The 26,572-nt window shown below is 43.1% G+C and overlaps 1 protein-coding gene across 4 annotated transcripts; it reads right to left on the minus strand.

Moving 5' to 3' along the window:
• Positions 1-624: 624 nt before the first annotated feature.
• On the minus strand, positions 625-26,538 carry SGT (UDP-Glycosyltransferase superfamily protein). 4 transcript variants are annotated; one of them, XM_078571503.1, is made up of 14 exons: positions 26,393-26,538; positions 24,241-24,425; positions 23,274-23,507; positions 11,487-11,598; positions 11,231-11,398; positions 5,464-5,527; positions 5,170-5,227; positions 4,222-4,399; positions 3,419-3,549; positions 1,854-1,956; positions 1,696-1,772; positions 1,352-1,399; positions 1,101-1,250; positions 625-1,014 (listed from the first exon to the last, which is right to left on the minus strand). In XM_078571503.1, the coding sequence occupies exons 1-14, from the start codon at positions 26,442-26,444 to the stop codon at positions 832-834; spliced, it is 1,743 nt and encodes a 580-aa protein (XP_078427629.1). In that variant the 5' UTR covers positions 26,445-26,538; the 3' UTR covers positions 625-831. The 4 variants fall into 4 exon arrangements, with proteins under 4 accessions (XP_078427629.1, XP_078427628.1, XP_078427630.1 ...); XM_078571502.1 differs by having other exon boundaries at positions 24,241-24,440; positions 26,393-26,505; XM_078571504.1 differs by lacking the exon at positions 11,231-11,398 and having other exon boundaries at positions 24,241-24,440; positions 26,393-26,506.
• Between the last annotated feature and the right edge of the window lie 34 nt (positions 26,539-26,572).

Below are 26,572 nucleotides of genomic sequence, written 5' to 3' on the forward strand. Positions count from 1 at the left end.
TCTCTCTCTCTTCTCCCTCTCTCTCCCCTCTCTCTCCCTCTCTCTCTTCTCCCCTCTTTCCCCCTCTCTCTCCTCTCCTCCCTCTCTCCCTCTCCTCTTTCTCCCTCCCCCTCTCCCTCTCCCTCTCTCTCTCCCTTTCCCCTCCTTTCTCTTGTGCCTTCTCTCTCTCTCCCTCTTTCTCTCATCCCCTCTCTCTCTCTCCCTCTCTCTCTCTCCCCCCTCTTTCTCTCTCTCTACTCGCCATCATGGGATCGAAGGTCAAACAATCGGCCTGGATACACTGGTTTGACGCAGAGTTGAAAAAAGTTTATCCAAAGTCTAAATTTGTTGAATCAGTTGGTTGAATTGACCAAGTTAATGACAAGTCGCCTAAACCAACTCGGCCAAAATAGACCATCAAAAATTAGCTCACCCAACTCGATCAATCAATTCATTCTCTGGATCTGATCAGCTTATTAAAAATGTTAATCCTCTATCTCTTTTTTTTATCTTTATCAAAAACAACTCTTTCATTAAATAATAAAATATAATTTGTACATCCTCTCTGATCTATCAGATTGGCCATGGAGTTTGTTCTAAAGTATGATGGGCCAGTCAGTCATAGAATTGGCCAAGTCGATGACAAGTCAAAAAGTCAACCAAACTAAGGTAACAGATAAAAAATTCATACACAACATCCACCAAACAGCATTTTTTATACACAACTTCAAGCAAGCACATGCTTTTCATTAATTACATCAGATACAAGGGAATCAAACGGCTTCCATGACAAGGGACGAAGTTTTACATAATAGATATATATATATATAAAGTAGGGAGAAAGAATACGAATCAGGAACAGCCGAAGCATTTCTTAATGGGCCCGAAACAAGGCCGGAAAAAATCGGGGTGTGCCGGGCCCGGAAGGGGCTCCCGGCCCCTCCGCGGCAGATGCTTGAAGAATGCCATCACTGCGCCCTTCACGCCGTCCTCCGCCGCCATCGCCCCCGCCAGCTTAGTCGCCTTCTCCTTCACCTACGCCGAACCAACCGATTAAATTCCACCGCCTCATCTTCAGTCAACGGTCAACATTTTTGTCAATGTTTGACAAGTCTTCGTACCTGAGGCTGCAGCATATAATTTATGGCGTCGACCAGCTTTGGCAGCGAGAACTGGTCAACGGGGATAGGCACGGGGCCCACACCTCTGGCGTGGACCTGGTCTCCCCAAAAGGGCTGGTCACCAAAGAAAGGCACGATCGTCGTGGGGCACTGCGGCGCGAATGGGAGCCGATTATCAGATCCAATAATAGAAAATAAACAGAGTTATAAATTACAAATATAACGCAAGAAATTATGATGAGCATGGTTACGGCAGCTTTGAGACCCGCCGCAGTTGTCCCGGCGCCGCCATGGTGCACCTAAAATATTCAGTGATGAAGTTAGGACGATCCGAACTTCATACAAAGTAAAAAAGCTACATTGCAATTAAATACACAATATAAAAATTGCATTTATATTGGTCAAATTTTGAACCTTATTCAGAAACTTAAATAGTGGAAAAATAGTAGATTTCGAGCAACGGGAACTTCTTTCTTTTTTCGCAACAAAGAAAGAAATCCACTTTTCAATCAACTTCTTTCTTTCTTTTTTCGAGATGAACTGAAGATTTGTCAATCAAGAGAGATAATAGGCAGAATGAGAAGATGTGCCCTACCACGGCCTTGCAGTGAGAAAAAAGCCAGTCGTGGGGGCAGTTGTCCAGCAGATAAATGAATTCTTTGGGTTCGGCCACTGTAAATGAAATGAAAATAAAAAATATCATGCAGAAGATGATTGAATTACAGACTGGAAACTCAACAAGTAACAACTTACACTCCCCAAGACCGCCCCATCCCTTGTTAATGATCCCTCGTTGTCCTGTTTCCTCCAACGCCTCGACAATAATATTTGTCATCCTGTGAGGTTCTTGGACAGGCTGCGATAGGGCTCAACGTTTTTTAAAATATAGCTTTTTCACAAACCAAATCCGTACAAAGGTTAAACTTAGCAAAGAACTTGTGTGTTCCAATAGAAACCCCTCGAATCCAGTATGTAAAAGCAAGAGCACTCTAAACAAGAGAGAATAAAGTTGAAAGGAATATAACAGTTTAATTTTCAAATTCCACCGCTGACTTGTTTACAATAGAACAGTCACATAAAATAACACTACCATGGAAAGTATAGATGGAGGAAATGAAGATTATTCTCATCTTGTGGGGGATAAAAACCAAACTGGAGAATACCACAAGGTGACTTTCAACAGGGTTATTATTCATAACGCCTGTCGGAGAATATTAAAAGCTTTTCTCAAGAATTTGAGTCATTTGTCATAACAATAGCTTAATTAAGCATTAGTGTTGACATTTGGAATGTCGTCAGTGCTGGGAAGTAATATGTTATTTACAAGAAAGTAGCCCGACATTTCAAGATTTGAAACTTGAACAGCCTTTGGATTGACCTGAGGCTGGAGCAGGGTGATGCCACTGCGGCTGGAGTCTACCAAAGATGCCACTGTTCATGTCTAATTCGTTCTATCTCTCTCTCTTGATTATTACCTTGGATACTACAGATACATTTGGATTGGATTTGGGCCTCAGTTCCAGTGCATTGACCATTTTCTTCAAGATTTCTCTTCAAAGTGACAATTGGTGAAGATCTGCGTATCAGAGAGACGAGCAGGGTGATGGGAGGAGCTCAAAGCCCTGGGAGCTAAGACAATAACCCATGATGAATATCTCATGACTCTGCTTCCAACTAGGATTTATAGAAGATTACAAATTTGTAGTCCTCATCCCCAATTTTTCTACATTTTTGGTAGGAGATGAGTGACGAGTTGTGTATGGCGAAGATAATTCATTAGCGTCAGTGTCATCACAATGAAAAGTGGGGATTCGTATTATCAAGGCACTGCACAAGAATCGTTATGTCATTGTCACCCCACCTTTGTGGTCCATTTTTTAGCTCAAGATCAATGGTGAGACAATCAAAATACAATGTCAAGCCAAAGGCACGACGTTAGGAGCATTTTTGGATGATTTCAACAAATGATGATGATGATTCGTCACTGTAGACATGATGAAAAGAGGGGATTAGGATTATCAGGGTACTGCAGACGAATTGGTGATTGTCATCGTCAAGTTGAGGTCTGTTTTTTATAAGAGATAAAATGACAGGACTATGACAAGCCAATGACAGTGATTTGTATCTATGATGATTACAAATGGGACATAAAGAACAATATATAAGTGGGGATGTAGACTGCCACTGCACTGTGGAAGAGTTATCAATTACTTTATTGCACAGTTCGGATAAGAATTATGGCAAAAATTACAGCAATAAGTCCAGACATAAAGAACTATAGTAAAATGTCCAAGGAAAGTGAAAACGATGGTACTCACAAGGCTTCCAAAACCAATATATATTGGCTTTTCTCCAGCTTCCAGCCACTTCACTAGATCTTTAGGAGGCTCATAGTTTGACGCAAGGTCAAGAAAACAAAAACCCACTACATCAATTTTGGGTCCCCAATCTGAAAATGTAAAAAAACAAAAACAACTAGTCATAAAGGATGAAACAAAAAAACTAGCAAAATGATGACATGGAAACCCTCTATCCAGGTTAACTTCAAATTATACAGCACAAATCCCGATCATACTCTATCCATACCAAATTTGAAAATGCCGATTCCTGTTTGCGACATTCACGTTTAGGAAGGCATCAGATTATGTCCAGTTTGTAACCATCAACAGAGTTAATTAGGGATGGTCCGCTTGCCACCCAAGGCCTGGTACAGAGCGAATTTTCTAACTGCCCTTTACACATTCCACTAAGCATTTGCTCCACTCACCACACAAGGCCTGGTGCAGAGCGAATGGGCAATTTTGATTGATAAACAAAATAGCAAACTAAATCAGTGACTCATGTAGGTGATTGATTAACAGGTTCCATCTGTGTGACACGGTCGTCAGTTCAAAACCTGTTCAAAATGTATTTTTTTGGCATTAAATAAAATGAACTTTTTTGTCATCTAGTCTTGTGGCAAGGTAGTTTTGGGTGGTGGCCAGTTAGGATTTCTGCCCCATAACGGCCCATTCACCGCCCAAGGTGTTGGGGCCATAGGAAATTTCCCTACTTGGAGCAAATTTCAGCACCCCAACTGTGACCATCTCTAGCATTAATGTCTGACAAGGAATTCACAAACCTTTTGGCTTAGGGACTAAATGAGGGCTCCAAATGTATCCCGTGGGAATATCTGATGCAGACCCTTGAGAACCACTTAAATACGTCACAGGTCGAAGTTTCAACTTTTTCTTTCTGAAATCATTTATCATGTCTCGAATCCCGAGCCAAATCATGGAGTCCACTACTTGATACGAGAGCTGAAGATTCAAAACAGCTAAAATCAGAGGCATACGAGGTTGAAAATAAAGAAACAGAAGATCATAGTAAAGAAATGAAATAAAGTCTTGCTTTGTTAGGAATACCGTCAGATATTCTGAGAATATTCCACGTTATTTATTAATAAGAGAACGAAAAGCAGCATGACAATTTTTTTTGAAGAAAAAAAAGCAGTATGACAATAGCATAGAACTAAAGAGAGGTGATAAAACTAAATCGTAATTGACAGATTAATTGAACGGATGAACCATGGACACTATCTCATGTATTGAAACATATATTTTTCATAATTCTTTCAGCATTTAGCCACTTACCCTTGTTACAAGGTCTCAGAGCTATGGGCTACTTCTCTATCGTCCCTTATATTATTTCGATGTAGTTGTTACTTTTCCCTACTGGGACCAACCGGTACACTATTTTTACCTCTCTTCACTTATTTTTCTCTTTCCCCGTTGTTGGGTCAAGCCAAATAACTCAGGTACTTATATTAGGAATGCTCAACCTTAAGAGTAATCTATTTGAAATTTTATTTTGCCTCTATTTTCTTGTGAAAGGGGAGACAGAAGAGCACCTGACCAGAGAATTAATACTAAAATCAACAAAAAATGGACTAGAAAGCGAAATTACAAAATCTTAACCAAATGCATGAAAAATCAATGATTCCATAACTATGTGTTGCAACGTCAACTTCATACCTACAACAAAAATAAAATGAAATTAGAAATAACATATTGTAGGAAAGGAACCTTACTCTATAACCTGCAGGCTGTTTGACACGGGAAAGAGGATGCGGAAACTGAGAAGTGGGTCTGACATCAAAACAAATAGGATTAAACACGTGATATTAAAATTTGCCAACGTAAAGTTGTAGACAACTAAGATGACCGACAGCGATATTAAATTAAACGCCAAGACTGTTCGAGCAGTTTGAGTGGATTGGCCATTTGAAACCCAGCCAACACGAGAACGTCATGCACCCACATTCAGCAATAAATAGGAAAATTGGACATGTAATTATTTGAAAAGCCTACTTTCAGAGACTTACGTCCAAGGCATAGTGAAAAATATATGAATTGGTACTTTCAGCGCCTCAGCCACATGTGTATGCCCTGAAAAGGCACTTTTCTGCATCAGGAGATGAACTGAAGTCTTTAAATAGCCATTGAAATTAAAATATTATTAACTACGAGAATAAAAGCATCCAACCATTACAATTCAATCAGTGATCCCTGAGAACATAAAATGGCAACTGAACAACGTTTCACAGCCAAACATAAATAGAGTTGGGTGGAAAAACCGAATATTAAGTAGAGACAAAGAAAATATCATAAGATAGAACATTCTGACAAACCCTAGAGGGTTTGGAGGAGAAGAAGGGTCGATGGAGGTTGAGAAATGAGAGAATAGATTGACATAAAAGAGTAAGTGGCTTACATTGGGGTATTTATACCCTATGAGAGAGAGGAAATAAGAGCTCCTAAAGGGCTTATAGAATAGGGCCCAATAGGAGGATAAGCACTTAACTAACACCCCCCCGCAAGCGAAGTATGGATGTCGTCCATATTGAGCTTGGATACAGCACGTTGAAGCAGCGGCCGGGACAGTCCCTTGGTGAGGACATCCGCTGCCTGGTCAGCAGAGGAGACGTATTCGAGGTCGAAGAGGCCCTCGTCCATACGTTCCTTGAAGAAATAGCGGTTGCGCTCCATGTGCTTGATGCGCCCTTGCTGTCCGGGGTTCTTGGCCAAGGCGATAGTGGATTTGTTGTCACAGAAGAAGTGGATTGGTCCCACATACGTCACGTGAAGATCGGCGAGGATGTTGTGGATCCACTGTCCCTCGGCTGCCCCATCAGCAAGAGCACGAAATTCGGCCTCGGCACTGGAGCGGGACACCTTGTCCTGCTTGCTACTTTTCCAGCTGACGAGGCTGCCAAGAACGAACGCGTGCAGTACCCGTGGTAGCCCGACAATCCACAACGGAGCCAGCAAAATCGGCATCGGTGTACACCTTCACCGTCTTGTCCGAGCTATGAGGGAAGAGGAGTCCCTTGCCCGGGCAGCCCTTGAGATACGAAAGTACCCGGTGGGCGGCTTGACTGTGGATCTCCCTCGGTGAGTGCATGAACTGACTGAGCAGGTTGACCGCGAATGCAATGTCGGGCCGAGTGTGAGTCAGGTAGAGGAGTTTGCCCACCAACTGCTGATAGCGGTGAGCATTCGTCAAAGGAGAGTCCTCGCCCTTGCCCAACTTGACGTTGGGGTCGATAGGAGTGCTCACTGGCGCACACCCGGTCATTCCTGTCAAAGTCAGTAAGTCGACGGCGTACTTCTGCTGTGAAACAAAGAGGCCCCGTGAGGAGTACGCCACCTCAAGGCCGAGGAAATATCGGAGAAGGCCAAGGGCCTTGATCTCAAATTCCTTGGCCAGGGCGGTGCTAAGACGAACGGCTTCAGCAGCATCTGATCCCGTGATGAGGATGTCGTCGACGTACACAGCAAGGATGGAGATCCCGGTCGGACGGTGGCGGAAGAACAAAGTGGCATCTCCGTTGCTCTGAGTGTACCCTTCGGCTTTCAGAACAGCGGAGAAACGGCCAAACCACATGCGCGGAGACTGCTTTAGTCCATAAAGGGACTTCCGCAGTCGGCAGACGTGGCCAGGGGGGCCGAGAGAGTAACCCGGCGGCTGCTGCATGTACACCTCCTCCGTCAAGTCGCCATGCAAGAAGGCGTTCTTGACGTCGAACTGTCGGATAGCCCACGGAAGTGAGCCGCGAGGGCCAGGAGGAGGCGAACGGTCTCCATCTTCGCCACAGGTGAGAACGCGTCAAGTAGTCCACTCCGTAAGATTGGGTGAACCCGCGAGCCACAAGTCGAGACTTGTAGCGCTCAAGGGTGCCATCCGCATGATGCTTCTTGGTGTGGACCCACTTGCAATCCACCGCCCGCTTGCCAAGAGGGAGGGGGACGATGTTCCAAGTGCGGTTTCGGAGTAGAGACTGCATCTCCTCGTCCATCGCCGCTTTCCAATGAGGAGAAGCGATAGCATCGGCTAAGCGGCGAGGGATGGGATCCGACTCGATGCGAGCAAGAAACAGCCGGTAGGGAGTACTCAGCCGGTCGAAGGAAAGAAAATGCGAAAGAGGATAACGGGGCGTCTGAGTGCACTGACGAACCCCTTTCCGGAGGGCAATGGGCCATCCCAACTGGTCGTCATCGTCAAGAGAGGTTGAGGATGGCTCGGCCAACGGAAGATGAGCGGAAGCAGTGGGGAGGAGTCCTCGGGGAGGGCGAAACCCCCACGGGAGAATCAGATGACGGAGCAGGGGAAGAAGACTCGTCATGGGAGGGAAGGAAAGGGTCATCAAGGGGAGGAGGCGCAACGGGAAGCGAGGAGGATGACTCGAGAGGGGACTGATCGGAGGAAGGAGGAAGAGGAGGAGCATGCCGGATTGCGGGAAGCGAAGATGGGGAGGACAGCACGTCCAAAGGCCCCTCGGGGGTCACCGACGGAGAAGAATCAAAGGGAGAGGGATCATGGAAGGAGGAAGAAGATGCGGGAGCGGTGGGCTCCAAGAGAGGAACGGGCCCCAAGTGGGGAGCCGAGGGAGCCTCATCCAACGGGAGGCGGGATGAGGAAGAGTGGTCCCCAAAATAGGGTTCATGCTCGGCAAAGGTGACATTTGCCGAGATGAAGTATCGCCGAGACGGCGGATGGTAGCACCGATACCCCTTCTGAAGAGAGGAGTACCCAACGAAGACGCACCGAACAGCACGAGCGTCAAGCTTTGTCCGGCCCGGAGACGTGTCGTGGACATATGCCGTGCAGCCGAATATCCGTGGCAAGAGACCCGTCCGCAGGCACGTGTCGGGGAAGGCCGCGCTCATCCGGTCCAGGGGGCTAGAGAACGCCAACAGCTGGGTGGGAATGCGATTGACGAGATGGGTGCTCGTCAGAACGGCATCGCCCCAATACGGCCACGGGGCCTTGGCGTCGATAAGGAGCGTCCGGGCCGTCGAGGTGACATAGCCGATGCGGCGTTCGGCTAGTCCGTTCTGCTCCGGGGTGGCAGGGCATGAAGATTCGTGGAGGATCCCCCGGTCGGCGAAGAAGGCGTCGAGGTCGTTGTTGAAGAAGTCGCAGGCATTATCCGAGCGAAACCGCTGGATACCCCGACCAAACTGCGTCGCCACCATCGCACAAAAATGACGGACATTCTGCGCAACTTCCGACTTCGCGGTGAGGAGGTAGACTCACGTATAGCGAGTTGCCTCGTCCACAAGTAGAAGGAAGTACCGATGACCTTTCAAGCTAGGTTTCGGGGCAGGTCCCCACACGTCGCTATGCACCCGGAACAGCGGGACAGATGTGTGAGCCGAGGACGGAGTGAAGGAAGAACGGCGATGCTTCGCCAACTGACAAGCGTCACACACCAAGGTCTTAAGGTCCAAGCCAGAACATAATTCAGGGGAAAGACGCTGAAGAGTCGCAAAAGGCGGGTGGCCCAGCCGCTGGTGCGTCATCAGGAGTCGTCCCCACCGCTGCTCGGCCCCCGTCCGAAGTGTCCGGTGCACCAACGTCTCGAGATCCGGAGGGCCATCTTTGTTGTGCAGGGCCCGACGACGAATGGCCTCATATTCCCGGTTTAGGCCGTTGAGAAACCCCATGATGCGCAGGATAAGCATGTTCTGATAGGTCTTGCACTTGGGGTCGTCCGTTGGCAGGTAGTGGTCCACTTCATCCCACGCCTTCTTGTGTGCGAGAGCATAATCGGAGATTGACAGAGAGCCCTGTTTCAGGTTGGAAGCTTGAGCAGCGAGGGCGTAGATGCGCCACCAATCATTCTCCCGCCCGCAAAATTTTGTGGCTTGGTCCCAAAACCCTTTGACCGTTTTCTGATGGGGAAAGCGGTCGCAGAAATCGGGGGCCAATGTGAACGTGGACAGCCACCCAAGAATGAACTGCTCCTTGGCGTCCCAAGCCGCATAGTGAGGGTGATCGGCGGTCAAGGGATCCTCGGTGCAGTGCTTGTACAGTTGACGGGATTTGAGGGTGGTCTCGATGAAGCGAGACAACTGCAGAAGATTCGGGCCGCGGAGAAGAGTTGATTCCGGGACCAGAGGCAACGGATGAGTGATCTTGTAGGAGAGCGGCTTCTCCGCAAAGTCGGTCTCTGTGTAAGGCATGGTTTCCTCAAGAAAAAAAACTGGGGGGCGGCGGCGGCGGCTGCAGCGGACGGGGCGGAGTGCGAGGACCTTCACAGCAACTGACTGGCTGCGGCTTGCTGTGCGGCTGGCTGCGCGGCTGGCTGTGAGGCTGGCTGCGCGGCTGACTGCGCGGCTGGCTGCGCGACTGGCTGTGCGGCTGGCTGCGCGGCTGGCTGTGCGGCTGGCTGTGCGGCTGGCTGTGCGGCTGGCTGCGCGGCTGGCTGTGCGGCTGGCTGCGCGGCTGGCTGTGCGGCTGGCTGTGCGGCTGGCTGCGCGGCTGGCTGTGCGGCTGGCTGCGCGGCTGACTGCGCTGCGGGCTGCGCGGCTGGCTGTGCGGCAAACTGCGCTGCGGGCTGCGCGGCTGGCTGCGCTGGCTGAGCGGCTGCGCGGCTTGCTGCTGTGCGGCTGGCTGGTCGCGCGGCGGCTGGCTGCTGCGCGGCTTGCTGCTGTGCGCTGCTGGCTGGTCGCGCGGCGGCTGGCTGTGCGCGGCGGCTGGTCGCGCGGCTGGCTGGTCGCGCGGCTGGCTGCTGCGCGGCTTCTGCGCGGAAGTCCTCAGGTGAGAACGTGAGATCAAACCCTAGAGATCAAACCAAGAAGGCTGCAGAGAACAGCCTTTCTAGGGTTTCAAAGGAGAAACCCTAGAAATGAGGAAGGAGGGAGGGAGGGTGAGATCAAGGGGATCTCAAACCCTAAAGGGTGATGTCAAACCCTAGAGAGGAGAGGGAAGATCAGGAGCCCTAGGGCTCTGATACCATGACAAACCCTAGAGGGTTTGGAGGAGAAGAAGGGTCGATGGAGGTTGAGAAATGAGAGAATAGATTGACATAAAAGAGTAAGTGGCTTACATTGGGGTATTTATACCCTATGAGAGAGAGGAAATAAGAGCTCCTAAAGGGCTTATAGAATAGGGCCCAATAGGAGGATAAGCACTTAACTAACACATTCTAAAGTTCAAGCGGCAAATATAAAGTTGCATGAGATATACCAGGATATATTACATGTCAACGTAACAATGCAACCTTAGGTATCCTTTTCGCTGAAAATAAAATAATGAAATCATTTCAAAGGAAGCAATCATTTTTTAATACACCGATATTGAATTTATACACTGATAGGTATAATATTTTATTTATTAGATATTTAATCTAAAATGATTTGTTTTATCAACGTGCTGGAACATCATCCGCTGGAAATTTTGTTGAGATTTTCAGGATGTAAAAAAAAAGAAAGGAAGAGGAGGGACGAGGTAAGACTAACTCTGTTGCCCTAAATCAAAGTCGGGATAGAACCCTTAGTTTCATTGATTGTTACTCTTTTATGGGGAGAACTATGCAACATAAAAAAGAAAAAAATCTCTTATATGATTCAAAAGCAGCATGTTATCCTACATTATAACAAAATATGCAACGGGAACAAAAGATGCAATAACTGTGAGGACATCCAAATATGTTAACTATTTTTTTTTGATATAACTTGATTAAAGATAAGTTCAAATACTGACTGCTGCCTCGTTTCGATTACTAATTATCAACAGTCAATTGTACTAGGAAAAAATGAAATAATCATTGCCCAAAACAATGAAGAATAACATAAGAAACACACCATAAGCAGGGGGGTTTGCAATTATTGCATCCGGCTTGAAAGGAATGCCAGAATCATCAGGATCCTTGCATGCCGCAAGCAATGAAAAGATGATACTCTTGATTTGCTTCCTTTGTACTGGAATTTCTGATGGTGCCGACGGTAAAAACCCCTTGTTCTTTACCATGTCTAAATACAAAAAAATCCATAAACAACAAATTCAACTCCTATATGGATCATTATAACTCTTGTCAGAAAGAACACGAGAGTAACTCACACTCAGCTAGAAGTTTAGGATCGCCCCCCAAGGGATAAAACTCCAGACCAGCAGTCAACACGAATTCCTTAAAATTTGCATGAGTAGCCAGTCGTACACGATGACCATAGTCCTGATAGAAATAAGCGCATTATTTGTTTAAAAAAAAAAAACTTTCTATTCCGGCATGGCCACAATACTTACGGTTCAGGAAAGAACAGCTGGTGTCATCTTTTTCATGCTAAAATCACAGATAATAAAGACTATTTTCTCTCTATCATTTATTGTGCAGTTGAATGGAAACATATGACTGCACTGACACAAAATATAAAATATTTGCATCTAATTCCAATTGTAACTTCAATCTTGGATAGAAACATGGCATCAAAGCCCATCTTGTAGAAAATTACCCTAAGCTTTTCGCAATTTATATTCTCTGGAAGGGTTGCTCGAAAAATTCTGAGGTTTCATTCCATTCGTTATTTATTAGAACTGCTTCTAAGATGATAATAATCATACTAATGATATACTATGGACACAAACGTCTCGCCAGTCCATGTTGCTATCGAATTAACAGTTACACCGGAGGAATTCAGAAAAGCATACCACATTTGGGACAGGGTTGTCTTCATTTACTCGTTCAAGGGCAGTGTTGCAAAGTTAGTTTACTAATGCCTCCCTTCAATTTTTCTTCATCTTGATTCTCATATAATCTGGTCCCACAAGGGTCCGACATACCTCCTCCCTGCGACGAACTTACCACCTAGAACATTTTCTTTCTAGAATATGGTGCGACTGTAACTTTCAAGAGGACGAATCATTTATGTTCTGGTATTACTATGCAGCACGTGAGGAACACGTCAGGCACATACTTTAAGACTATTATCCATGACTGTTGTAATGCATATTTTATAAATTGATAAGAGAATGAATAGAAAAAATGAGTCAATTCTATCAGTTCTTTTTTTGATACAATTTCTTCCTCAATTGTGAATTCATCTCACATGGTATCAGAGATATCGAAGGTCCTTTCACGGTGATTCAGACATATACCGGTTCTTGGCTCTACAGCTCGTCCCCCCTGCCCAGACTCCCATCTGCCCTCTGAAGAACATGTTCGCTCCTGCCACAAAAGCACACAGTGGGTCTCCTGCTGAAAGCATTCATTTGCTCCCCGGTGTTGGAGCTCATTCTTGACGGTTGTCCCTCACCTGCTACAGAGAGGACCTCTCACGATCGGTCCTTTCTCATAGGTCATTTCTTGGAAGTCTCTGTCGATCGTTTCTTGAGGGCCATTTATTGCTGCTTTCACCCAGAAAACTTTAGGTGTTCTCTACTGTTCTCTACAAATTGACGGAAAATTCTCCGACAGACTAATCTCTATTTTTTCTTATACTAGGTTGCTCGACTGACCAAGTACCAGTTCATGATCCATTTAACTCATTGATTCTTCTGTCATATGCCAAGTGTTTTTTTTTGTTTACCTGCATATTGTTGTTGTCCATTACCTGCATATTCTTCAATTTGATAGTTCTATATATTTATGGCTAAAATGGAAGAGAATTCTGGTGCCAATATGGGCACTACTCTCATTTCAATGGGGGACAATTGGTACATAGACACACTCCTGACTTGGGAACGTGATCGATCTGCCCTGTAGTGGGATCCCAAGTAAAATTGAGACTGCTCGACTTTGCCGCTCCCGCTCGTAAAAGCTCCTAACTAAGCGCCATCGAACCCGCTCGTAAACTCTTCGGAACCTCTTCAAGAATGAATGAGCCGTTCATGCTGAACCTTCCATTTCCGTCAAATGACTCGGCCTCCCCTGGCTCTTCCACCGTCCGGGCTCCCTTTCCTTCGGAACCTATGCGTTGCTCCCCCGGCGCAGGCCTACCATGCTTCGCGTCTACGGCGTTTTAACAATAATAACCAAAGATGCGTCCACTATCGTTCACAGAGAGACAAGAGAGGCAGAGACAAGAGAAAAGTTCCCGGGGTGTTGAAGATAGGACAGAAATCGTCAAGGGAAAGGCCAAATGGAAAGGGGTATTAGGGATAGACAGGAGGCAAGCTGCCTGAAGACGTGGTGAAGAAGAGATGATCGTGAGGACAGGGATTGTAGAGGGGGAGAAGGAGCATGGACATAGAGTAGAGAAGAGGAGGGGCACGAGTAGCCAATAAGATAACTTCCAGTCTGCCCTTCTGCTGTGCTATTTCAAGGGGAACATGGGAGGGGAGGGGATTAGATGCCCTTAATGGTCAAACGATGAGACTCCTCCAGGAGGGGCAGGGATCGTATCACCTTCTGCAAACCATGCCACAATATATTCACAGATCATAATCTTTATCATTGGACAAAGTACATTCAACATACACTTCATCCTAATGGCCAACTGCATCATCTGACAGATGATCCTCCCGCAGAAAATGACTCAAGTTATCTCAAATGCCGTCACGATGAGGTGTAGAGATTGGCAAATCATACACAGACAATGAGCACATCAAGGAAATATAGGATCTCGCTCAGCAAAGATACTTGATGTGGGAAGATGAATCTCAGATTGCTGATCGTGTAGATGGATCTGCGACTTTTCTCCAAGAAAATTGCACTGCATTAGAGCACGCAAATAAACTTCAGGCATCGTGAAAAGAAATTAATTTCTATCATCCACCTACAGCAAATTCAGTGGATAGACAGAATGGTCTACATGAACAGATCTGACTCTTCTCCAAGAAAATTACACTACATTAGAGTATCCTAACGAATTTCACGCAGTGTGGAAATAAATTGATTTCTATCGTCCACCTACTGAAAATACAGTGGATAAACAGTATGCTTTACGTGATCAAAATTTGAAAATGCTAAAGCTAAACTATTCAACCATGAGCATAGACTGAATTTTGAAGATACAGTTACACATGCTCGCCAACAATAGAGTCCTCAAGGTCAGACCCCTCCTGCCATCTCTACAGTTCAACTTCCGCCAACAATAGAGTCCTCAAGGTCAGACCCCTCCGGCCATCTCTACAGTTCAACTTCCACTAGCATTATGAAACAACCACATCAACCCACTGCAACCACTGACTGCATCACAAGGGCCCAAGAAGATGCAACCTGAGGTGACCTCGTGGAGATGACAAAGACCAGTTAATGTGCAGTCATTGTAGATGACATTGGCATACGAAAGACACCAGTTAGAAACTACATGGCTGTCCTGCCTGGGCAAATTAATTGCATAGCAAGATCAACAGTGGGATTACAACTGACAGCACCGACGCAGAGCAATACATTGACAAAGAAAGTGAGCAGGGAAAATTGCACGACAGACTGCATCTTCTTAGGAATTGTTGGATTCACGTTTATTGTTCTTCTCGGTACCTCTTTATATTTTAGAATTGCAAAATTTTTGTTTGGACCATCCACATCATGGAATCTAGATTCTGGTACCACTGACCATATGACTTCCTTGAAATCAGAATTCTAAAAATATGAAATATGCCATAGCTTTCCTTTCAAAAAAATATGGAAAATACAGTCACACTAGGACTGTTCATGGCACTCAGGTTACAGTTTCTGAGATTGGTAGCGTGGAGATCAAACCATTTAGCATTCTTACATGTCTTACATGTCCCTCACCTCTTGGCCAGTCTTATAAAAATAAAAACAAGCATTTCCTTGTGACAAGGCTGCGGTCCTGCGTCAGGGGCTAGTTAGGATATGGGATGGTCTCTACTAATGTTCGTCCCGTGGTGGTACATCCTGCTCGGTGCCTACAGCTGGGGAGGTTTTCTCGTCTAGCATGTCATCATAAGAGGAAGACCAAGCTTGGATTCTGCAGGGCCAGCTACGACATCCTTCCTGTCATATCTGCCAGGGTTGTCGTACGGATAATTTTGTTCCCTAAACGTAAACTGAGTACTCATGCTTCTACCGATTCCTCCTCTACCAGTGTGTATGTATTATTTCACTGCAATGTGTGGGGACCTTATCCATTTGCTGATTTACATGGTTTTCACTGATTTTTAATTCTTACAGATGATGTCAGTAAGCGAATCCAAGTGACTATGATTACTCGAAAGGATGGTCCACTAATTAAATGTTTTCAAACAGATAATGAATGAGAATTTAAAAATTCTACAATAAAAAACATCTTTAGGGATAAAGATATAATACATGAGTTCTCTTGTGTGCATAGACCTTGCCAGAACGAAGTGGCTGAAAGGAAACTTGAGCATATTTTATAAAAAACCAAAGTTCTTCATCATCCAGAGTAATGGCCCAAACTTTCTGATGAGGAAGCTGCAAAGCTTTCAACTAACCTCATAAATAGGCGTCCTACGATGTCTCTCAATGGCAAAACCCAGTTAGAAGTGGCTACTAGTACTTGCAAACTCCTCAGCCACACCATGATTTGGCGCTTAATCTCTTTCGGCATCAAAGCTATGTACATCTATATCCCCACTGAACTACAAAATTAGTTCCCCAGGCTCTTCCTTCTATATTTGGCTATTCCAACACTCAAAAGGCCTATAATTGTTATCATCCTCCCACACAACGTAACCTGATCTCTGAGGATGTTACCTTTAATAAATGATGTTAAGGAATATGAGCCCAAAAGAATATAGGAATAGGCCCAAGAATGCAGCAACAGGCCCACATCCAGAAGCACATCTATCGAGTCCATAAAATAGGGGTGGGACCCGCCACACATGTCTAACGGCTAGTTTTTTAACTAGCCGTTGGAGCTGGCTCAAAAGGCCTGTATAAATGCTTGGTGAAAAACCAAATTTGTAACCTTTTGGATGATGAAATAAAATTGTTTTTCTCTTCTACTGCTCCTCAAATTTGTCATGGTATCAGAGCCAACCAAGTGATCTCTGAAGTTTTTTCTTTGCGCCAGAGTCATCCCACGGGAGGACTATTTCTGTTCTAAAGCTCCTGGTTGCAGTCAAGGGAGGATTCATCCCACTCTAAAGGTTAGCCAAATTTTTTGTTATTTACAAGTGGGTGTTTTTTCTGCAAGTTAGTGGCCAAGCTTACATCTGAAGAAGTAACACCATCATCGGAGAATCAGATGACTCTCACCGATAGATGGATTACTACCCTCCCAATCATGGCAAAATGCAATATTTTCAATGGCAGAAACTTATTATTATGGGAAAGAACAGTTCAAGCTGCTCTAAAGCCCAGGAAGCTGGCACATCACCTTACAGAAAATCATCCACCAGAAACTGATCCACAATTTCCAAGATGGGTAGTAGAGGAGGAGCTTGTATTCGGATGGATGCTTGACTCCATCTCTGCTGACCGGCTAGTTCAATACTCTTCCTATGAAACAGCCAGAACACTATGGGAAGCTGTTCATCGGAACCATTCTAAGAAGAATGACAGAGCCAAGATTATAGATCTCATTGTACAATGTTACACGCTCAAGCAAGGAGAAATGGATGTACTGACCTATTCAAATAAATTGCGAGATATTCATAATGAATTGGATCATTGTAGACCTCCCTCTACAGATCCAGTTGCAAGAGCACATGAGGCGACAAATAGATTGTGTCAGTTCTTACATGGACTTCGACCAGAGTTTGAAATGGTCAGGAGTCAACTCTACAACAGAGAAGATGAGCCTACATTTGATGAAGCTGTGTCTAAAGTTATGCAAGAAGAAAGCAGGCTCAACTCAGTAAGAGGTTCCATTGAAAGTACAGCCCATACAGCTAGAGCTCAAAATCAACAAAGGAGTGAATCTGAAAGTAGAAACAAAGAAGACCTTGTATGCAACTACTGTAAAAAGAAGGGGCATATCAAGGACAAGTGCTGGAAACTTCATGGCAAGCCACCTCATATTGCTCGAGCCCATATGATGATGCAACAAGGGGAAGCCGGAGAAGGTCAGAAATCTTCTGACTGTCTTCCTTCAGCCCAGGACTTCCAGAGAATGATGCAAGAATTACAGAATATAAAGTCGTTTATTAACTCTGGAACCGTCATCGGGTCAACATCTCTGGCGAACTCTGGTGAGGAATATCTAAACCATTCTCTTACATTACTTACTCAAAATCCAACAAGTGCTTGGATTTTAGATTCAGGAGCCACAGATCATATGTCATCAAGGAAGGATTTCTTTATGACATATGAGACAGTAAATCCTGATAAGTATGTCCAAACGGCTGATGGTACATTACTACAAGTAATTGGCATCGGCAATTTACATGTTAAAAATCTTGGTGAACTAAAACAAGTATTGCATGTACCAAAACTGTCCATAAACTTAATCTCAGTAAAGAATACAGTATTTTATTTGATAACTTAGACGCTTATTTGTGTCATAAGGAGCACGGGTGGAGGATTGGACTAGCTAAGGTTCATCATGGGCTTTACTACCTTCCCTTGGATCACCCCGAAGAGACATCAAAAGTGGCAGCAGTGAGGATACCTCCTGGAGAAAATATCATAGAGATCCATCAAAGAATGGGTCATCCATCCTTCCATCTCCTGAAACACTTGTATCCAAATCTGTTTAAAGACATTGTTGTCGAAAACTTAGTTTGTGAAGCATGTCAGTTGGGAAAATTTAAGAGAAACACATATCCTTTGAGCTCCACACGAATGCTGAAACCCTTTCAGATTATTCACTGCGATGTCTGGGGGCCATCTCCACAAACTGACATACTGGGAAATAAGTATTTTCTAGTATGTACTGATGACTATAGTCAGTATAGTTGGATTTTTCTGCTAAAACACAAGAATGAGGTCACCAAGAATTTAAAGGGATTATGTAACCTCATAAAAAGACAGTTTGGTGATCCAGTTCAAGGATTAAGAAGTGATAATGCAAAGGATTTCCTTAATACTGAGCTTACTGAATTTTTTAGGTCTGAAGGAATTAGACATGAAACATCATGCCCATATACTCCTCAGCAGAATGGTGTAGCTGAACGGAAAATAGGGGATATAGTGGATAAAGGAAGAACTCTTCTAATACAAGGGAATGTTCTTATAAACTTATGGGGTTTTTCAGTGATGACAGCAGTACATCTTATCAACAGGATTCCTTCAAGTAATTTAGCTTTCAAAAGCCCACTTGACTTGCTCGAAGAAAAATACCCACATGTGAGACTAAAGACAGGACTATCCCCAAAGATATTTGGGTGTGTTGGTTATATATACAATCATAACCACAAACAGAATAAGTGGTCTACAAAGGGGATAAAATGTGTCTTCGTAGGATATTCTATCACACAAAAGGGATACAAATTCTATCACCCTATCACTCGCAAATACATTGTCACTAAGGATGTTATATTTGATGAAAAAAAATTTTACTACAAACCCAGAGGAACGGAGTCACATCGAGATACTACTTCGATACTCAATTGTGAAGCTGGAACTCTAGAGATACCCACTGATCCTACACCTGAGCTGGTACAACAGTCAGACAGATACCAAATATTCAATAAAGAAGTAAATACAAATATTAGAGATCAAGAAAATCTACTACCAGACACCCAGGTAGAAGATCGAGCTGAACAGGAAAATCCACTACAGCCTTCAACATCCCAACTTACACCATATCCTAGATACTACCAACGAAGGAAAAAGGATCACCAATAAGACAATCTGGACTTGGGTGAAGGGGGAGAGCCATCCACTGAAGGGGGAGTAACATGTGAAGATGTCAGTGGTCATTGGCCAATTGCTTTGAGAAAGGAGACTCGAAAATGTGTGAAATACCCTATGGTAAACATTTTAAACTATGAGAAGGTATCACCCAAGTACCAGGTATTCTTAACCAAAATCCAAGAAATTACCATTCCCAAAACCACCAAAGAAGCAATGAACATTGCTAATTGGAAAGAAGCAATGGATGAGGAGATGAGAGCACTAGTTCAAAATAAAACCTGGGAAATTGTGGATCGACCGAAGGATAAGAAATCTGTAGATTGTAGATGGATTTATACTATTAAATGTAACTCTGATGGAAGTTTAGACAGATATAAAGCACGACTTGTAGCTAGGGGTTATACTCAGACATATGGAATTGACTATCAGGAAACTTTTGCCCCAGTCACCAAGATGAATACTATTAGAATTCTTATATCCTTGGCCGTTAACCTAGACTGGCCACTAAACCAATACGATATTAAAAATGCGTTTTTACATGGAGACTTAAAGGAGGAAATCTATATGAATATTTCCCCAGGCTATGAGAACCAACAGAATAAAGGAAAAGTGTGCAAACTGAAAAAGGCGTTGTATGGATTGAAACAATCACCTAGAGCATGGTTTGGGAGATTCACCCAAGCCATGAAAATGTTAGGGTATAATCAGTGTAATGGAGAACATACTATGTTTTTTAAACATTATACACCAGATCTACTAACTGTATTAATAGTGTATGTAGATGGCATTATCATAACTGGGAACAATTTAGAAGAAATAAAGAAACTAGAAGAACACTTGAATAAGAATTTCCAGGTTAAACATCTAGGACCCTTAAGATATTTTCTAGGCATTGAGTTTGCAAGGTCGAGTGAAGGCATTCTAATGACCCAACAAAAATATATTTTAGATCTCCTAAATGAAACAAAACAAGTAAATTGTCACATAAGTGAGACACCAATTGAAGTTAATCATAGACTAACTTTAAATGAGGATGATCCCAGAATAGAAATTAATACATACCAGAGCCTAATAGGAAAACTTTTGTACTTAGCACACACTCGACCAGATATAAGTTATGCTGTCAATGTACTAAGTCAGTTCATGCACTCACCTAGAAATTCGCATTTCCAAGCTGCTAACAGAATTCTCAGGTACCTAAAGGGAACACCAGGACTGGGTATTGCTCACCGGAAAACAGGTAAGTTTGATCTTATTTTATATATAGATTCTGACTTTGCTGGTTCTCGCCTTGATTATAGGTCAACTACGGGATACTGCACAATGCTGGGAGGAAATCTAGTTACATGGAGAAGCAAGAAGCAAAGCGTAGTATCAAAATCCAGTACAGAAGCAGAGTTCCGGGCAATGTCGAAGGGGATTGATGAAGCAATCTGGATCAAGAACTTACTAGAAGATTTGAAGATTAATTTTCTAAGGCCAATCATTATCCGCTGCGACAACAAGTCGGCCATCAGTATAGCACATGATCCAGTAGATCATGACCGAATGAAGCATGTAAACATAGACAGGTTCTACATACAGGAACACTTGGAAAGAGGAGACCTGAAGACAGAATACGTAAGCACTGAGGAGCAATGTGCAGATATTTTTACTAAGGGATTACCTATCAAGAGAACTAAGAATTTGAGATCCAAGCTTGGAATGACAAGTATGCATTCCTACACTTGAGGGGGAGTGTTAAGGAATATGAGCCCAAAAGAATATAGGAATAGGCCCAAGAATGCAGCAACAGGCCCACATCCAGAAGCACATCTATCGAGTCCATAAAATAGGGGTGGGACCCGCCACACATGTCTAACGGCTAGTTTTTTAACTAGCCGTTGGAGCTGGCTCAAAAGGCCTGTATAAATGCTTGGTGAAAAACCAAATTTGTAACCTTTTGGATGATGAAATAAAAAAAATTTTCTCTTCTACTGCTCCTCAAATTTGTCAAATGAAAATTTTATTATTCGCATCAACCCTCGGATACTAACAAGCAAGACTCATATCTGATGCCTTCCATATCTTTCTCTATGCCCCTTCAATCTTCCGCTACTACTCACCTTTCAGATTCTATTAGACATGACTCAAAGATGGGCAGAGTGGATCACACTTCTAGGCCCTGTAAGTCAAGTATATTGCCCCAGACATTTTATCCGGACCTGAATTCGAGCCCTTCCTGTTTCTATCTCTACAGCAGCTGAGCTAGTTATCAGATCCAGTCCTGCTGGCATCGGCACTAATTCATCACCCAATCTCTCTTCGCAGGCAACTAGCAAACCAACTGACATCAGTACTCCTTTCCCACTCAGTATTGTTCCTACTTATCAGAATGCATCTTCCTTGGCTAGACTCATCGGAACTTTACAAAGTCAATAAAGATTCAGATTCATCAGAAGAAATGCAATAAGGTATCTGAAAGACAAGTTCCGATTTCTCAGAATTTGTTTCTTTCAGTTCTTTTAAGGGAGAGGAACTGTAAGTAATTCAGTGCAACAGACATTCTGAAAGAAATGAAAGCAGAATAATTCTGATTAAAATCAGGAACTCCCTCCATGTTCAATCTTGATTAAGCAGTTTCCCAGAGATCTTTATCATTAATGCATGACAGTCTGGCATGACAGTTCTCTAACCTAATGCGGCCAGACCACGAGGAACCATAGCATCTCCTGAGAATAAAATCTTCTTGATGAATCTGGAGCAAATAAATCTTTCCAGAACTATTCAGGAGGCACTAGCTCAACCCCAGTGGAAGGAAACTATGAATGCTGAAATGGCAGCCTTTTATGCTAACCACACCTAGGAACATACTCTTGTCTATCAGCAGTTGAATCCATACTTCAGCAACATTCTTATTGTATACGTTGATGATACAATTATCACCAGACACTACTCCCAGGGGATTGCTACAATTATCAACTAAGTGATCAATTTGACATTAAAAGTTGAGATTTAAGGCATTGAGTTAGGTCACTCGTTTAGTTGTATCAAACTGTCCCAGCTGAAATATATATATATATATATTATCTTCTCGATGAAACAGGGTATCTGTCATGTCAACCTGTCTCGAATCTGATCAGAGCAAACCTAAAACCTGAACAATACAATAGCAAACCCAACACTGATCCTCTTACCTATCATCAACTTATTGGCAAACTCATTTATCTGGCTGATGCACAACCCAACATTTCTTAAGTCGTAAATGTTCTTATCCAGTTCATGCACCATCCTAAAATATCTCATTTTTGGCCAGATTCAACGTTACATGAAATGATCCATTGATCTTACCCTCATGTTTTCCCAAAGTACATCCTAGAGCCTTGAAGTTTATACTGACTCTGATTATGCTGTATCACACAGATATGCTCTCTCCTGTGTAGCAACTTAGTCACATGGCAAAGCAAGAAGCAGTCAATTGTTTCCTTGTCCAGTACTGAAGCTGAATTTTGAGCTCTCAAGGCATCCTCCACAAGTTGGTTTCTCTCTAATGCAACCTACCACCCTCCATTGCAACAACTTATCTGCAAACAGCTTGGCCCACGATCATATATCCAGCACAACCAGATCACATGAAGATTATCTGCCACTTAATTAAAGACAAACTTGAGTCCAGATTATTGACATTGTCTACATTCCCACAAAGCAACTGTCTCATCTTCTCAACAACGTCCTTTCTAGAGACCAATATGAAGTCCTGGTGTTCAAGTTGGGAATGCAAGACATTCATCTCTGTCTGAGGAGAGGTGCTACAGCATTACTATGCAGCACGCAAGGCACACGTGACGAGCATAGTATAAGGCTATACTGGCCATCATACATGACCGATGTAATGCATCTTTCACATAATGATATCAAAATGAATGGAAAAAAGGTCAACTTTATCCTTATTGTTATGGTATGGCTTCTTCATCAATCGCGAGATCACCTCAGTTTCTATTCAGCATCTTCTTAGAAATGAATCATCTACCCTCTTCAATAATTCCCTTGAGGTGCAAAGGCCATCCTCTAGCACAGCTGAAGTCCAAGATTCAATCAATCTCACTACCAGGAAGCAATACAAACGAATAATTGTGATATCACGGAAAGAGGTGGAATAAAAAGAGAAAATTGGAGAAAAGAACAAATGTTTAAAAAATAACCTGCAGTTTTTTACCAATGGCAATAAATGGTTGCACATCACCCCTTGTCCCCACAATGAGCATTACTATTTGTAATGGAGGTATATCTGTCACATCCAGGGTTTCCTCATCAGCAGTCTCGCCGCCTACTTCCTCAGACGCAAGATCAACAGGCCTCATTCTGACACTCTCTGGAACTTCAAACACCACACTTCCATCTCCCTTCACAGTTGCCATGCGATTCAACATCTTAATCTAAAACAAAACAGAGCAGATCAAAATATTCTTAGGGGTGCTAGAAACACATCGCACAATCACCAACATTCAAACTCAACAACAGGAAACAAATACTCAATAAATATAGATTTCAGCCACCATGCGAAAGGAATACCCAGCACAGTTGATGAGTCAAAGTTTTGAAGAACTTGCAACCTCAGGAAAGAACAAGATTTACTAAGATGAAACTTATAAAAACTCAGGGAAGATGTGACTTGTATTTACAGTTTTATTGTCCATGAGTTAGTATCTCCACTTCAATTGTACTCCTCAGAAACAGCCCGCTCATCTTCCTCATGTGCTGCAAATCAAGGGGATGGGGTTTATTGCCAGAACTCTTCTGCTTCATTAACTGAGATTGTCCGGTTTTAATTACTGGATAGATTAGATGGTCATGGTCTATTATGCACTAGGTCCCATAAGTGATCCTTTTATATGAGATCTACAGACGGGAAGACAAAAAGTAAGGAGAAAACTAATGGCTACCAGGAAAGCTAACAGTATTCATGAACTTTAGATTGGCGGTTACATTAAATAGGCAATCAATAGATTTGTAGCAAAGACATCTAGACAGTGTTTTCTGCTTCATTTAAAAGAAGCAATTGATCTTGAATCTCTTTCTCGATATTTAAAAGATTACTTTGTCAGCAAGACACATGGCAATATTATTTCCAGCAACAGGCACAGAATAAAAAAATTTATCAGTACAGACCTTCTTCTTGTCGGAAATATTCTCATCAAATATTTGAGCGGCAGGATCATCATGTTGGTTGTGTTTACGTCTCTCAGTTTTTGATCTTCCAAAGTGTAAGTGACTCGTCGATGCCTCTGAGTGCTCAGTTTCTTTTGCATCCTTTGGCAAAGTCTTGGCTCTGGGTAGAGACTGTCCAGAATTTGCTGCAGAGAAAGGCTCTGAGTAAACATAAAATCAAAAAGGATATGCATGAATGGCTCGTGATTTGAATTGGTGATATTTGAAACATAACACAAAATGAGATAAAACATATAAATTTTAACTTAGACGTAGAACATCCTCATTTATAAGTAAGACAACTAAAAACAACTAAAATTAGGATTCGAGTTTGTCAAGTTACTACAAAGATTTTGGCATCGACTAGTGAAAGAGTAGAAATTCCCTCGCAGAGGAAAAGCTGATGCTGAAAATGAGGTCAAATATACATCAAGAAAATATTGGAAACATAAGAATCGTATTCCTCAATAGATTAATAACTTATTAGGCTCACATACACAATGTACGGAGGCACATAATGTAACCTGATACAAGTCTTTCCCTAGCCTATGGAAAATAAAAAATGCGCCCGTCAACATAAAGGATTGGCGGCCTCTACTAATAAGGCAGGATGCTATAAAAATGGGGCGGGACATAATGGGCAGAGAAAGACAATTTTTGTGAAGTTAGTTTAGGCAGCGCCCTGACTGGAGCACGGGAACTTTCACAATCCGAGGAAGACTGGGCAGATCTGGCTTGTTGTCCAAGTTATCCTCTGTCTTTCTTCCACCTCTCCTCACCTTCTTCTATCGCTGATAATTCATAGTTCACTCCCATCCCCCTTATGTTCCCCACACTTTTATTGCCTTCCAATTGTCTGAGAGTGTATCATCACCCAAGAAGGAAGCTTCATCCATCATGAATCCTCAAGTTCAACGCCTCCACCTAGCTTCCATTTATTTAATTTCTTGGGAAGTAACAGCTGAAAAGTACAGGGAATATGATATTGCCTTCGATGGCAGTATCTAAAGCTTTTTATGTTTTTACCATAAGCCCTATATAATTGCATTTAACATCAATGTATGATTGTTAAAAAAAAGCATATTTTTATGTTAAAAAAAAGTCATAAAACTCCTGTCCAACTCATGGATAGTGCATCCGAGAATCATTCTGTGTAAATAAGGGCTTCCCCCCAGGGTAAAAGACATCCTATTTTGTGTTTTTCAAAAACTTCTGCTCTTCGGCTATATTTTCCTAGCGTGAACCTTGCGCTCTTTTGCTGCTCGATTGATGATCTGATGTCCCTACTCTCATTTCTTGGTTTGATGCTCCCGTACTTTTCTTGTTTTCCAACAAGTTGCATTCTAAAGAGGGCCCTCTTCGTATGTCCATCAATGTATTTTCATCTTGAAGAAATCAGTTTCATCTTTTCAGCTTTCCGTACCATATAATGTATCAGCTACGTCAGGACGACTTTTCAGTAACAGAAGATCAACAAAAAAAAAAAATTGGAAATGGTAGGCCCGTGTTACTAAAACGCACGGGCATCGAAAGAAATATGCATCTAAACCTAGATTTGTGGAAAAATCTTTTTTTAAATACAACTACAACGAAAATAGATTCGCAAGGTTCTTTCTATTACATCCATATCAACATAATCATCATCATAATAACTCTTCGAAGTAAAATGAGTAGCAAAGGAAACCCCAAAACTAAAACACCAGAAATAATTTAAGAGAAATCTACGCAAAAGTGTACTCACTAAACATGCCGCAAAACCTATAAACACGGCGCCTAATGTAATTACCCCTTTGGAGGAAGATGATTAGAAGTCCAGAATTGTTTCAAAGGAACCGTCGTAAGACAACGATAAGAAGCCGACAACTGCCTCGAATCAACCGCCGGAGGAAAATAAGAAGAACGCCACAACTGTTTCGAAGAAACTAGGCTCGAGCAAAAAAGCCAATTTTTTCTACGGATTCGGAATTCCTGAGATCATACGCTAATCCATGAACTTCACCAACGAATAATTCCCTCTAATTTGAACTTAATTGAACCTCAAGAAGGAGAAAATTTACACAAAATGAGAACGACAGAATATCGCGGGGATTAGAAGGAATCGTAAATGGCTTACCAACTGGAACAGCGGCTGAAGGTTTCAGATCTTCATACACTCCTCGGTTCATTCTTGGTTCGCTGCCTGCTATTCACTGGCCGGTCTTTGCTTGTAGAGCAGACGGCAGAAGAAGATCTGTGACGTTTGAACTGTAACTTGGTTTAATATTTTTTAAAACTTAAATTATTGTATAATAAA

Source organism: Wolffia australiana, chromosome 2, assembly GCF_029677425.1.
Source record: "Wolffia australiana isolate 7733 chromosome 2, ASM2967742v1".
In the NCBI taxonomy this organism is placed as follows: domain Eukaryota; kingdom Viridiplantae; phylum Streptophyta; class Magnoliopsida; order Alismatales; family Araceae; genus Wolffia; species Wolffia australiana.

Bases quoted from the DNA above. Each gene is read 5' to 3' on its own strand.
- SGT (XM_078571502.1), bottom strand. From the start codon at position 26,444: ATGAACCGAGGAGTGTATGAAGATCTGAAACCTTCAGCCGCTGTTCCA. The intron at 24,441-26,392 runs GTAAGCCATTTA...ATGTTTACTCAG, and splicing joins TTCAGCCGCTGTTCCAGTTG to AGCCTTTCTCTGCAGCAAAT. The intron at 1,957-3,418 runs GTGAGTACCATC...GCCCTATCGCAG, and splicing joins ATATTGGTTTTGGAAGCCTT to CCTGTCCAAGAACCTCACAG.